Genomic DNA, 12210 nt, shown 5'->3' with positions numbered 1-12210 from the left:
GAACCACAGCTCTCCTCCTTCCCAGGGAAAAAGCCCATGAGCACAGGGCGATTTTTTTAGGCAACTCTCTGGAGCTGCACAGCAGGTCCTGTTCCCTTGTCAGATCAGCAGTTTAGAGTAATCTTTTCAAGATCCAATCATTTTCACTACTTGCGAGCTCCACAGTTTGGAGCTAGTTCAAGACCTGGGTTATCTTGCAGAGGTGGCGTTGCACGATAGCAAATAGACACTTGGGTTGTGCCAAATGAGCAGTGGAGATGGGAGATCACGACTCCAGCTGATCCAGGTGTGGAACTGACTTTGGAAGAACAGAGTCTTTCTAAGTGGGTACAAGGGCAGGCCAGATTTTGCAGGGGTGAGGAGACTAGACTGGGGTTAGGTCTGAATTCATCCCACCAAACTTGGCATTCAAGCAAGATGTGTATGATAGGACTGGTGTCATCCTAGGCTCCTCTATTGGCCAGAAGATAAGGTCATCTTCTGAAGTCGAGCTAACACGTGATTAACCCCTGGGGGTGTCTACCTCTCTCCAGCAGTAAAAAGAGAAAGGGAAGGTACCTCCACTCCTCTGCTGTGTTTTCAACATGACCCTTTGCCTTCACAGACTCTGACACTCTCCGATCTCAAGCCGAAGCGGGGACCAGTGTCGGGTGGTACCCAGGTGACAATTACGGGCAACAACCTCAATGCAGGCAGCAATGTCATCGTGACCTTTGGGCGACAGCCCTGCCTCTTCTACAGGTATGGATGAATCCTTCCTACTGTACATGCCCAAGTCTGAAAGATGTGAGCAATTATAGTCAAGAGACTTCTGCAGCCCAGACACCCTGTCCCTCAAGTGCCTCTTTTGCCTGTGGCCAGGTCTATTCAGCAATGGGACTTTTTCATTCTGCACCATACGCAACCTTAGTGTGCATGTTTTAGAGTGGGAGAATAGGATTTATTTCATTGTTTTGATTGGTATTTGATGTGCTTTTTTTCTATGGCCCCTTGTCAAATTTCACTACAATTCTCCACGGTCCTATGCTATGCTACTTGCTCTGGAGTACGTTGTTTAAAAGATTCATTTTCATGTCCCTGCTTTAGCAGAGGCGACAAAGAAAATCTGACAACATTGGTTCTAAGTATTAAAACACCTCCCTTTTATCCCAGAACAGTCCTGTAGTGCTAAGAAATGGATGATTTGCAGCATTTCAGCTCTGGGTTGGCTCCTGTTCAATTGCAGTTCAGAGAGGCTTAATGTCAGTGTTACCTGCTGAATGTTCCCTGATCCCTGTGAGAATGAGCCTGAATCCCGTTCCCAGGGGCTCCTGCAGCTCAAAAGTCCCCAGTGCAACACATTTTGCTGCCAGTATTGGTGGAGGCCGAAGATGAAGTTGGCACATTTCTCCCAGCCTGTCCTTGGCAGAAGAAGGGCCTATTCACTGGAAACCTGGGACCACTGTTTTGGGGCAATGCCCTTCCCTCTCCTGGCTGTGGGGAACCTGTTTAGCTGCCTGTCATGACTGTGGTGTGATCCAGCATCTATAATTCAGGAGGGTGAATTCACAGCTTGTGATTTAAAAGGCTAAGTGGAAACCACAGCTGCTTGGAGATGTTTTCCGAAGAGACTGGAGAGTTTTAAGAGGGTTGAGCGTGATCTTCCAGGGTGTTGCAGTCAGTTAAGGCGAGCGCCATGCTGCAAGGGAAAGATGCACCCTGCTTTATCCTTTCTATGGGTATAAGATGAGGCTGAGGGTGTTTGGAGCCTGGCTTTTTGGCTCTTTATGGAAGATAAGGGCCACTGCAAAATTCAGGCCTGGAGCTGGTTTTGACCCCTGCCCAAAAGGAAAGCTCTATGCAGAATACTCTTTCAGTATAATCATCAAATGCTTTCCGCTACATTAGCACCTCCCATGCACACGTCCCAGGCACGCCGCAAATTGCACTCAACCAAGGCTTACAGTCCTAATGCAAAATAAACTTTATTATCCCAGGCTGGAAAGCTGAGGTGCAAACACCCCTTTTTATGAGCTGCCGCTGCATACGTCAGCAGGCAGGAAGGAAACATCCATCAAGTATTTAATGACACAGAAATACTTCCGGAGAGAAGTCTGTTTTGGACTTCCCTTGTGGCTCAGTTCTCACTCTGAGACCTGAGAAAAAATGGCTCTTGTGGTTTTGTTTAAACTAGTAAAAAGGCAATTTCACTTCCTCAGATAAATGTGTCACACTATTCACAGCATATTCCTGTAGCAGTGAGTTTCACCACTTCACAGTAGACAAATTAAGGTCACAGCACATAAGACTAAGTAGCTGGGCTCCTTTTGGCACCATTTTTTTTTTCTGTTGGTAGCACCTGATTTATATTTATTTGCTTCTGCTGACAGGAGATCCACCAAGCACATTGTCTGTAACACCACTGCCTCAGATGAAGGCTTTGAGAAGGTGAAGGTGTCTGTGAGAGTGGACAAGGCCAAGATACATCAGGAGTTGCAGTATGAATACGTAGAGGATCCGACCATCCTGAGGATTGAGCCTGAGTGGAGCATCTTCAGGTAAACATCCTATGGACACCCACTACCACATCTCATGGTTTTCTAATGCAGCTCTGGTGTGTTCATATTGGTCCTTGATGCAGAAAAGTGCTTTCCAATCATTATGTTCACTAAGGAATAGACTTGTGCTGAGCTGCTTCCCAGAGCCCAAGACCACGAGGGCTGGTGGTCTCCTGGGAAGAGTAAAAGGCCAACAGTGCATTCATTGTAACACCTTGGATGTTCAACGTGTGCCTGTGCTCATGGGTACCCCAGGGCAAAATTTCCACAGGGTCTAGTGAGGGATGAGCGGGAGCAAGGTTCTTTCTCCAAACAAACTCTGCGTAGTCCAAACCTAAAGGATCCTGTACCCCACCTTCACTAGCAGAGCAAAGCTTCCTGGCTTAATGCAGCAAAATCCAGCTGCCAATGCTCACCAGAAGCTTGCCTTGGAGCCTTCGTGTTTTAATTGCAAAAGTAGATGCAGCGAGTCTCCAACCTAGTGTCGAAGCTTTCTCCCTCTTTGCTGCAGCCAAGGGTTTATCTCCAGCCCCAGGAACCTTCCTGTCTGCATAATTCCACAGACCACTGGAGCTGGTTAAACTACACAGTTATATCCCTAAAATCTGCAATTCCTAGTGCTTATGGTCTTTCTGACTGTCTTTCAGGCCCTGTTGGGCTGGGTCCATGGCTTTTTATGGCAGAGGGACCAGTCATTGATCTCTTAAACCCAGCCATAAATGTCATAACTGTGCTTCGAGAAGTGAATCCCCTTTGGGTTTGAAAGCAGCAATTCCTACCTTTTCCACAGCCTTCATGGACTTGCTGGTTTAGGACTAAGCTGTCATGACTGTGGTGTGATCCAGCATCTATAATTCAGGAGGGTGATCCAGCATCTATAATTCAGCTTGTTTGGCTGTCATGCCTTAAAGCCCCGGGGCTGTGTCCTGAGATGAAACACAAAGGCAGCCCTGGTCCGTGCCCTATCAAACAGCCTTCCTCCTCGTTAGGCATCCCTTTTTCTCTTCACCCCATCGACGCTGCTTTGGTGAATTCAGAGGGTTCACATGAAGGTGCCTGAGAGGAGCATTTGCCCTGGCTGTGGAAGGCATCAAAGCGGTACCCAAATGCTCTCAGAAGCCTGCAAAAATGGCCTCGGGAAGAGAGAAATTGGTCATTAAATGCACTTGTATTTCCTTGAAAAGATATAGAATAAGAAATCTTAGTCTCCCCTCGTTCATCCACGGCAGCTCTCTGCTCCCCTGTCAAACCGGACTGATTGGAGTATCTGGGGATTAGGAGAAGGGCTTGTAAATCCCCCCAGTTCAGCTCCCATCCAGAAGATGTTTTCACAAATCAATTAGTGCCTTTAATTACCGTGAGGGAATTTACCGATTTAGCCGGATTGAATCTTTGCACATTGGGCTCGAAGCTTTAGCGTCTGGATTTTCCATTTGGGGTTTTTATTTTCAGTCAGAGTTCAGGTTATCAGTGAAATGAGAAATCGCTTTACTCCCTTTCTTATTAAAGTGAGTTCACTGCTGGTTAAAAGGTGCAGGATTGACAGCTAAGGAGAGTGAATTCCCCTATTATCCCCAAGAAAGTTGCAGCACGGGGACTTTCCTCCACCTGGCCTCAGGTCTGGCTGGAATGTGAGAGGAGAAGTTCTCCAGAGCCCGTTTGCTCCTTGGTTTCTCTGCTGAAGCTGCCCACAAGAGATGAAGAAGCAGCCAAGGAGATGCTTCAGGTGTATTAGCAAAGCTTTGCCCAGCCTGGGGGTGAGGAGACTCTGCATCCCGTTGCTTGCTGCCTTGGATCTCCCATCCCACATCCCAGCACAAAGGAAATTAAGAAGAGGCTCTTGTTTAGTGGGTGCCAGCTTACTTGCAGGGTATGTAGCTGCTAGGATGGATGACTGGAACTCTACTGGTCTCATCATCCAGGTACAACCTCTACCCTTTGCTGTTTTCTGAGTCTCTGAAAGCAGAAAACATCCACTTGATCATTAACAGGTGCCTAATTTTATACAGACCTACCCACTTTCATCCTCCTTCTCTGAAGATATTCAAAACCCACCTGGATGCGTTCCCATCCAACCTGCTCTAGGTGACCCTGCTTTGTCAGGAGGGTTGGACTAGATGAGCTCCAAAGGTCCCTTCCAACCCCAGGATTTTGTGATTCTTGTGCACTTTGGAATCCCTCCCAAGGTGCATAACCTTGGGGGACAGTACAGAGAGAGAAGATGCAATATCCAGGATCATCACTACGGTTCAGGGCATCAGGGACAGTTCTAAGCACTATAACTGTTAGCTGTGGAACTCCGTCCAGCAGGTCATAATGGAGACAAGCCTTAAAGTAAGGCCTCCACAGAGAGCCGGATAAAAGTGCAGCCAACTCCAGCCCTGAGAATCAAGGAAGAAATAAGTTAATCTAAACACGTGGATCTGGAGATGGGCTGAGAAGGCTGTTCCTCAGTATATTTGTTATGCGGTATGATTCATTACAGCAAATCCACTGTGCTGCTCTGATTCATCACTCCTGGCTGTGGGGCTAAGCTGTTTTGAGGGATAGATGATTACTACTAAACCAGCTTTGCAAAATTAGTAAATGAATGTACCGAGCCTGGCTTAAAACCTTCTCAAGTGCCATTTTCCAAGACAATAAAGAAAAGATTACTGCTAATGTACTCCCATAGCCAAAAAAAAAAAAAAAAAAAAAAAAAAGAAAAAGGGAGTCACTCTGGGCTGGCAGGTAACTAGAATTTTATGAGGCTCCATTAATACTTTTGATCTGGGTTTGATTTGAATTACATCCAGCAATTATCTGAGATTATGCTCAGAGCTTTTGGAACAATAAAGAGTTAAATTAAGAAAGCTCATAGTCTTGGCACCTCTGGTGTTTTGCTGGGCAGTGGCAGCAGATCTCCAGATTCTGATCTGACCTGGGCCAAGAAGTGGCTGTGACCACTCATTCACCTGCGGACACAAAAGGCAATGGATGGTGGTTTTTGTGCAAAGGCAAGCAACGAACGTATTTGCTTGATTTGCAAGCCAGAGAGGGGTTTGGGGTGATTTTGTACCTTCAGAAAACACAACTGCTTTGGAGCTTTTTTTTTTTTTTTTCTTTTTTTTTTTTCCCCAGAGAAAAGGCCCCTCTCTGATCCGGTGCTGTGGCTGTGCTAAATAACTGTGGTCTGAGCCTGCAAGCTTGGTTTCCAAACCAAATACAGAATTTTTAACATGTGGGTTTAAAACTGTGTGCACAGACTTGGTTGATTAAATAAAAGGATTTATGTATGTATATACACAGTCATATATCTGTATGTATGTGCACACATTTGATATGTCTGGAACACGTAAAACTTTCAGCTGAGCAAAGATACAAAAGCCCTTCTAGTTTGAATCAGCAGAGATTCATAATAGTAATAAATAATAATAAAAATTATAAAGGTCTACAGCCAAAAATCCAGAAGCACCAGGGCAGTGGCAACAGAAAAACTTGGTTTATACACTTCTCTTCTGGGTTCTGATGAGTGAGGTCCCTGGATGAGATCAGGAATACTTAATGTGAAGCTGAATTTTGGGGAGAGGTTATTTTTTCTGTAAGGCAGGGAAGGGGAGCTCTCTTCTAAGAGGGTGTGTGACTTCAGAAGAGACCCTATGTGTGTTCAAGAGAGCTCAACCATCAAAGAGGATTTTATGGAAATGGCAAAATGAACTTTTCCTGTAGAATTTCCCATTAGGAATTTCCCATCATAGCTGATGGTTTCAGTGAGCAAGAACTTGATGTACTCTGCAAAACTCAAGGACAAGTGTTGTCCTAACCATGGACCAGTCTGTACAGGCATTGCTTCAATGAAAGACCATAAGAAACCTCTCAGAGAAGTGTCACAGGAGCACCTGCCAAAAGGCATAGAATCATAGAATCATAGAATGGTTTGGGTTGGAAAGGACCTTGAAGATCATCCAGTTCCAACCCCCCTGCCATAGGCAGGGACACCTCCCGCCAGACCAGGGCGCCCAAGGCCGCATCCAGCCTGGCCTTGAACACCTCCAGGGATGGGGCCTCAACAACCTCTCGGGGCAACCTGGTCCAGTGCCTTACCACCCTTAAAGTGAAAAACTTCTTCCTAATGTCACATGGTTGTGACAATGCTCTTTGGGAGAGCTCATGGCTCATGACTTCAAATTTACAGGCTTCTTGGTCACATAGGCTGCATTTAAACAAGTAAGTACTTAATTCAGGTGTATTCTTCAGTCTTGAAGCCAGCGAGCATGCATAGCCCTCATCCATACCACAAATGATCTTTCCTCCTTCAAAAGCAGTTTAGCTTCATCTATCCTGCTTGGTGGGAGTGCTCCCTGGTTCTGGCTATCCCTTGAACCGTGACCAGGCATTGCCTGGGGTACTGCTAACAGCTTATCAGCATCGATGGCCACCAGCCAGTCTTTGAGCTGGTGTCCTGGATGTTTGGTTAATCAGTGTGGATGTAACTAAAGGGGCTGAAGCATAGTCCCAGCTAGCTGTGGCCAACTTACTGAGACCTGGTAGCAACGCTACTGAGAAGAGATGTATATCTGCATTCATTCCTCCCTGCCCCATCTGATTAATAATGGAAGATAAATGAGGAACATGGGAAACAGAGGTCAGAACTGGAGAAGATTTGTTGGTCAATACAGGCTTCTTCCTTACAGAGTGTTTATTCTCTGGAGTTGCCTCATTTATAATGCATTTGTTTCACCTTTCATGTATGTGAGGTTTACCTGGAGGCGGGAAAGAGATTCTGAGCTTTCTTTTCCCAATCCCATCGATTTCTTCATGGTCTCCCACTCTCAGCAGAGCACTCCAGGAAATAAACTGCATCATGGACAGTTTCCAAGGGGAGTTACGGAGGCAGGTGCTGAAACGGATGAGAGCACTCCTCACCCTGGGAAACCCTCAGAGATGGGGCTGTCTGTTGATGACATTTCCTCATCCTGCCCTGGCTGTGTGAGCCTGGACAGCTGAAGATTTTTTTTGTTTTCTCAGATAACTCTTCCCCCTTCAGGCCTTGCATCACGTTGGCTCCACCACGGTGCTGCAAAGGGAGAGCTCACCCTACTAGAGCAATGATGTTTCAATTTGGGATGGCTAAAGCTGCCTATGGTGAACCTTTTCCCTTAACGCAGCCTTCAAAGCCAACCCATGCATCAGCTTCTACTGAAGCCTTGGAACACTCCTTTGCAGTTTCCTTCCTCCCTCCGCTCCCCAAAGTCCCACAAACAGCAGTGCTGGCTGCAGCTGGAAGAGGCAAGGGAAAGGAAAGAAGGGTGTTTCTGAAAGCTGTTTCCTTCTGCTCCTCTGCTCCACTCTCGGGAGGCCCCACCTGGAGTACTGCGTCCAGCTCTGGAGCCCCCAACATAAGAAGGACATGGACCTGCTGGAGCGTGTCCAGAGGAGGCCATGAAGATGATCAGAGGCCGAAGCACCTCTGCTGTGACAAAAAGCTGAGAGTTGGGGTCGTTCAGCCTGGAGAAGAGAAGGCTCTGGGGAGACCTTATAGCCCCTTCCAGGCCCTAAATGGGCCTGCAGGAAAGACGGAGAGGGACGCTTGATCAGGAAGTGGAGCAATAGGACGAGAGGTTATGGCTTTAAACTGAAAGAGGGGAGATTTAGATTAGAGATCAGGAAGAAATTTTTTGCTATGAGGGTGGTGAGGCACTGGAACAGGTTGCACAGAGAAGTTGTAGATGACTCATCCCTGGAGGTTTTCAAGGCCAGGCTGGATGGGGCTTTGGGGAACCTGGTCTAGTGGGAGGTGTGCCTGCGTATGGTGCAGGGGGTTTGGAATTGTGTGAGGTTTAAGGTCCCTTCCAACCTAAACCATTCTAGGATTCTATGATAGTTATTGCAGTGAATGAGAAGGGTTCCATCTACATCTCCCTGTCTTAAGCTGGGATGAGAGAGATGTTATAAAACCAAGAAAATCTACTGGATGCAGGGATGTGGCTTGCATGAAACAGCTTTCTCAGGAAACCAGTCCTTGTCTGAGCAAAGGGACACAGTGACTGGAAATCTCTGTTCTGTCATGTGTTGGATCTAACACACAAGGCAGAGCTTATCTGCCTGTGTCACCAAAGGGAAACCAAACAAATGCCTTATGCACACCAAGGCTGAAGACTTTGGCTCTGTTTCTTCCAGATGCTGCAGGACCGGGTTCCCCAGCAGTGCTGAAGTGTGTTCACTGAGGTGACATTTCCTTATTCAGGGTGATGTTTTTATAGCAGGTTTAACGTGTGAGATGGGACTACAGCCCTCAATGAAAGTAACGCTGAATCCTCAAGAGCTGCTTGCACAGGCCAATATCTATGAAGGTTTTTTGGGCTCCCTTCCTTAAGTGATGTAGGAGATATAGTCTGAGGACCATTCTGAAGAGCCCCTGTTAAATTTCCCACTCTTCTCATTACCGAAGCTTGTGATTGCTGAATGCTAATAATGAAAAACACCCAGCTGCTGCCTGATGTGACAGTGTTAGAAAGCATGTGTTTTTACTTATTTTTTCCCTTATGAATGAATGAATAATTATTTGCTTTGTTTTGTTTTTCCTTCCCTTCCTATGGTACTATGAGATGGGGTCAAACACCTTGCAATCAACATTTAGGAATGCAGATCACCCATTGCTGGTGCAATCGGTCCTGATATCTATTAGCTGGGTTCATGCTTTTCTTCCATTTCTTCTTCTCTAGTGGCAACACACCCATCGCAGTGTGGGGAACTCACCTAGACCTCATCCAAAACCCTCAGATCCGGGCAAAGCATGGTGGAAAGGAACACATCAATGTGAGTATTCTTGCTGAGCTGGGAAGGGGACATGTCCAAGGTGGTGACAGGGTCTGGCTAACAGGTCTGGAGGTTGAAATCTCCTATTGCATGGAGTAATAGAGGCCATGACTTATTTTCAGAAAGATTACCCCATCCTCTTTTCATGAAGCAGCACTGGACCAAAGAGGGAACAGAGGGGTTCATGAAGGGTCATTCAGATCTTGGTCTCTGCTGAGACTGTTTCTTCTGTTGGCTCAAGGATACCTGTCCTCTCTCTTGGCCCATGTGTAACCTGTATTATTTATCAGCCATGCCTGTGCATAAGTAGACCCAAATTCAGGTTATTAGCTGAGTGTGGTGGGATCAGAAGGGACTGTGAATAATACTTTTTGATACCACTGTGTCAACTCCCTGGACTGATCCTGCAAAAGCCTGTCCAGGTTTAACCTGCTAGATTTACATTCTAATTCAACTCTCAGTGACCGCCGAGGAATCAGAAGCATCTCTGTGAAGGCCACCAGAGCCTTAGCAGGCTCTGGGAGGACAATTCACTTGGAAGGAGCCAATTATCTATAGCTGTTGAGCAGCTCCAGATAGAGTTGTAAAAGATGTGAGTTTAGCACTACCAGTTAGGAGACTCAGGAGCAGGCAGCACCTGCTGGTACATATAGTAGGTTGGAGGATGGAGCTATGCAACAGCATCTGAAAAGGTGTTGGCTGTGTATGGGCACTTCCTGGGAGCATTCCAGAAGAAGCAGCTCCAAAAGTAAAAAATACAGAGTTACTAATTGTTGTGGGGGCAGAAAGTTCAGATTCTCTACATTTCTTAAGTTTTAGGATTAATTCATGGGCTTTCCACCCAAGGCTCTCAAAGCACTTTGCGGACATTAAAATTCTCTACTGGCACATGAACAATGGTGAAACTGTGATAGGTCCAAAAAGAAAATGCAGGAAAATGCAGGATTCATTGGCATCTGCAGTTTGCAGATTGAGACACCTAAATTTTGGTCTTATCCCAGCTCTGCCATGAACTAATATCTCCCTTCATAAACCCAAATCCAAAGCAATTTTGACACTTCTCACAAGAGGCTCAATTGCAGTGCAAACTGCTCCACACACCTGCCCCAGCAAAGCTTTCGTAAGCCCTTCCCAGCTTTGATTGCGTGATGAGTATGGGGTATGTTTTGAAGCAGTGGAACACCAGTCTGTCTCATGATAACCAAAGAGGTCTGCTCCTCCCTGTCCTCCAGCAGTAGGCAGGCTAGCATTTCACTGGGAGATATCTGCTGGGGGTATTTTCCATAAACTCTTTGTGTTGGGTTTCTTTCTCCAGAACTGCGAGGTGCAGAACAGCACAGAGATGACCTGCCAGGCTCCAGCACTGGCTGTTGACCCCAATCACCAGTCTGAGCTTGCCGAGCGTCCAGAGGAGTTTGGTTTCATTCTTGATAACGTGCAGTCTCTGCTGATCCTCAACAAAACCAACTTCACCTACTACCCAAACCCAATCTTTGAGGTTTTCAATCCCTCAGGGATCCTGGAGCTGAAGCCAGGAAGTCCCATCATACTGAAGGTGAGATGGGGACCAAGGCCTGGATGAGGAAGGGCAAACACACGCTGCATATTGCCTCACTGTGTCTGCCAGCACCCCACGAATCACAGTGGCATCTGAATTGCATCCCAGAAATTTCCTTCACTCATTGCACGTATGATATCACATCATATCAGAGTCAACATCTGCAGACATGAATCACTGCTCAGCATCTGCCAATACCCATAGCTAAAAAATATAAACTCATGTTGCAGCTACCTGTGTACGGCATAAATTTGTACCCACTTTTGCTCTCCAGAGAAGAACATTTTCTACCACTGCAACAGGGCTTGCAATTAGATAGCCAAGTTTACTTCTTGGTTTTTCAAGACCTTCCTCTCACCCCTGGTTAAATCCTACACCAGTCCTTCGTGTTTCTGTATTCTGAATAGCAATACAGAGAAGTAATTTTATGATCGAACATTTCTATATCAGCACTCATATGTGGTCCATGTGCAAAGAAATGATTTGCAGAATACCTTATTGCATGTTTGTCTGGTTTACTTGCCTGAATATGTTTTGTTGAAGGCGTGTTTGTGCAAGACTTACATTCAACATTTCTACTTTAGTTCCAGAGAGGAGCAGGACAGGCTGTTTTGACTGATGACAGCCTGTAGCCATCCATGCTGTCCTCTGCCTGACTTTCTAAATTGGCTTTTCCTCTCTGTATTAGCGAATGGTGAACCACAAATGTCAAGTGCAATGTTAACACCTGTGTCATAGGAACAAACAAGAGGTGGAAGGCAAACTCTTTCCTGAATTTTTTCTTTTTTTTGCGGGGGGGTGGTATTCCGTTCTATCCAGGGCAAGAACCTGATCCCACCAGTGGCAGGAGGGAATGCCAAGCTGAACTACACCGTTTTGGTTGGTGAGAAGCCCTGTGCAGTGACCGTATCAGACGTGCAGCTACTGTGCGAGTCCCCAAACCTCATTGGACGGCACAAGGTGATGGTAAGTGGTGCTTGAACCTCATCAGCCTTTCCTCCCTGGGTGGGTTGGAAGGGCACACCAGTGCTGAAGAGCTGGTGGAGATCTACCAGGAGTTTGCATCGCCATTTGCCTTCCATAGAGCCCATAAACATCAGGGACCCTTCTTGATATAATGTCCCCATCAAGAGTAACATGGAGAAGTAGAAGTGCAATCTGGAGATCTTTATGGATTTATGGACTTTGAGAAACCTTTCATCATCAAAACCCTTTAGGAAAGTTTCCCTCTCTTCTTTTTTTTGTACAGACTTTATGAACCCTGGTTGCTCGTGTGAGTTCATACACGTAACATGTTCCTTACATGGCATACTTTGT

General features: G+C 46.2%; 1 protein-coding gene across 1 annotated transcript in view; it reads left to right on the top strand.

The window, feature by feature from the left end:
* PLXNA4 (plexin A4) overlaps positions 1-12210 on the top strand; it is a 443814-nt gene that overhangs the window by 380088 nt on the left and 51516 nt on the right. Inside the window, exons 14-18 of the mRNA XM_009882970.1 lie at positions 605-741; positions 2370-2537; positions 9242-9335; positions 10651-10890; positions 11713-11859. Of these exons, the coding sequence (XP_009881272.1) occupies positions 605-741; positions 2370-2537; positions 9242-9335; positions 10651-10890; positions 11713-11859 (786 nt within the window). The remainder of the gene's footprint in view (positions 1-604; positions 742-2369; positions 2538-9241; positions 9336-10650; positions 10891-11712; positions 11860-12210) is intronic.

Source organism: Charadrius vociferus, unplaced genomic scaffold (genome assembly GCF_000708025.1).
Source record: "Charadrius vociferus isolate BGI_N301 unplaced genomic scaffold, ASM70802v2 scaffold32, whole genome shotgun sequence".
Classification (NCBI taxonomy): Eukaryota; Metazoa; Chordata; class Aves; order Charadriiformes; family Charadriidae; genus Charadrius; species Charadrius vociferus.
This window is presented reverse-complemented; position numbering and strand designations above follow the sequence as displayed.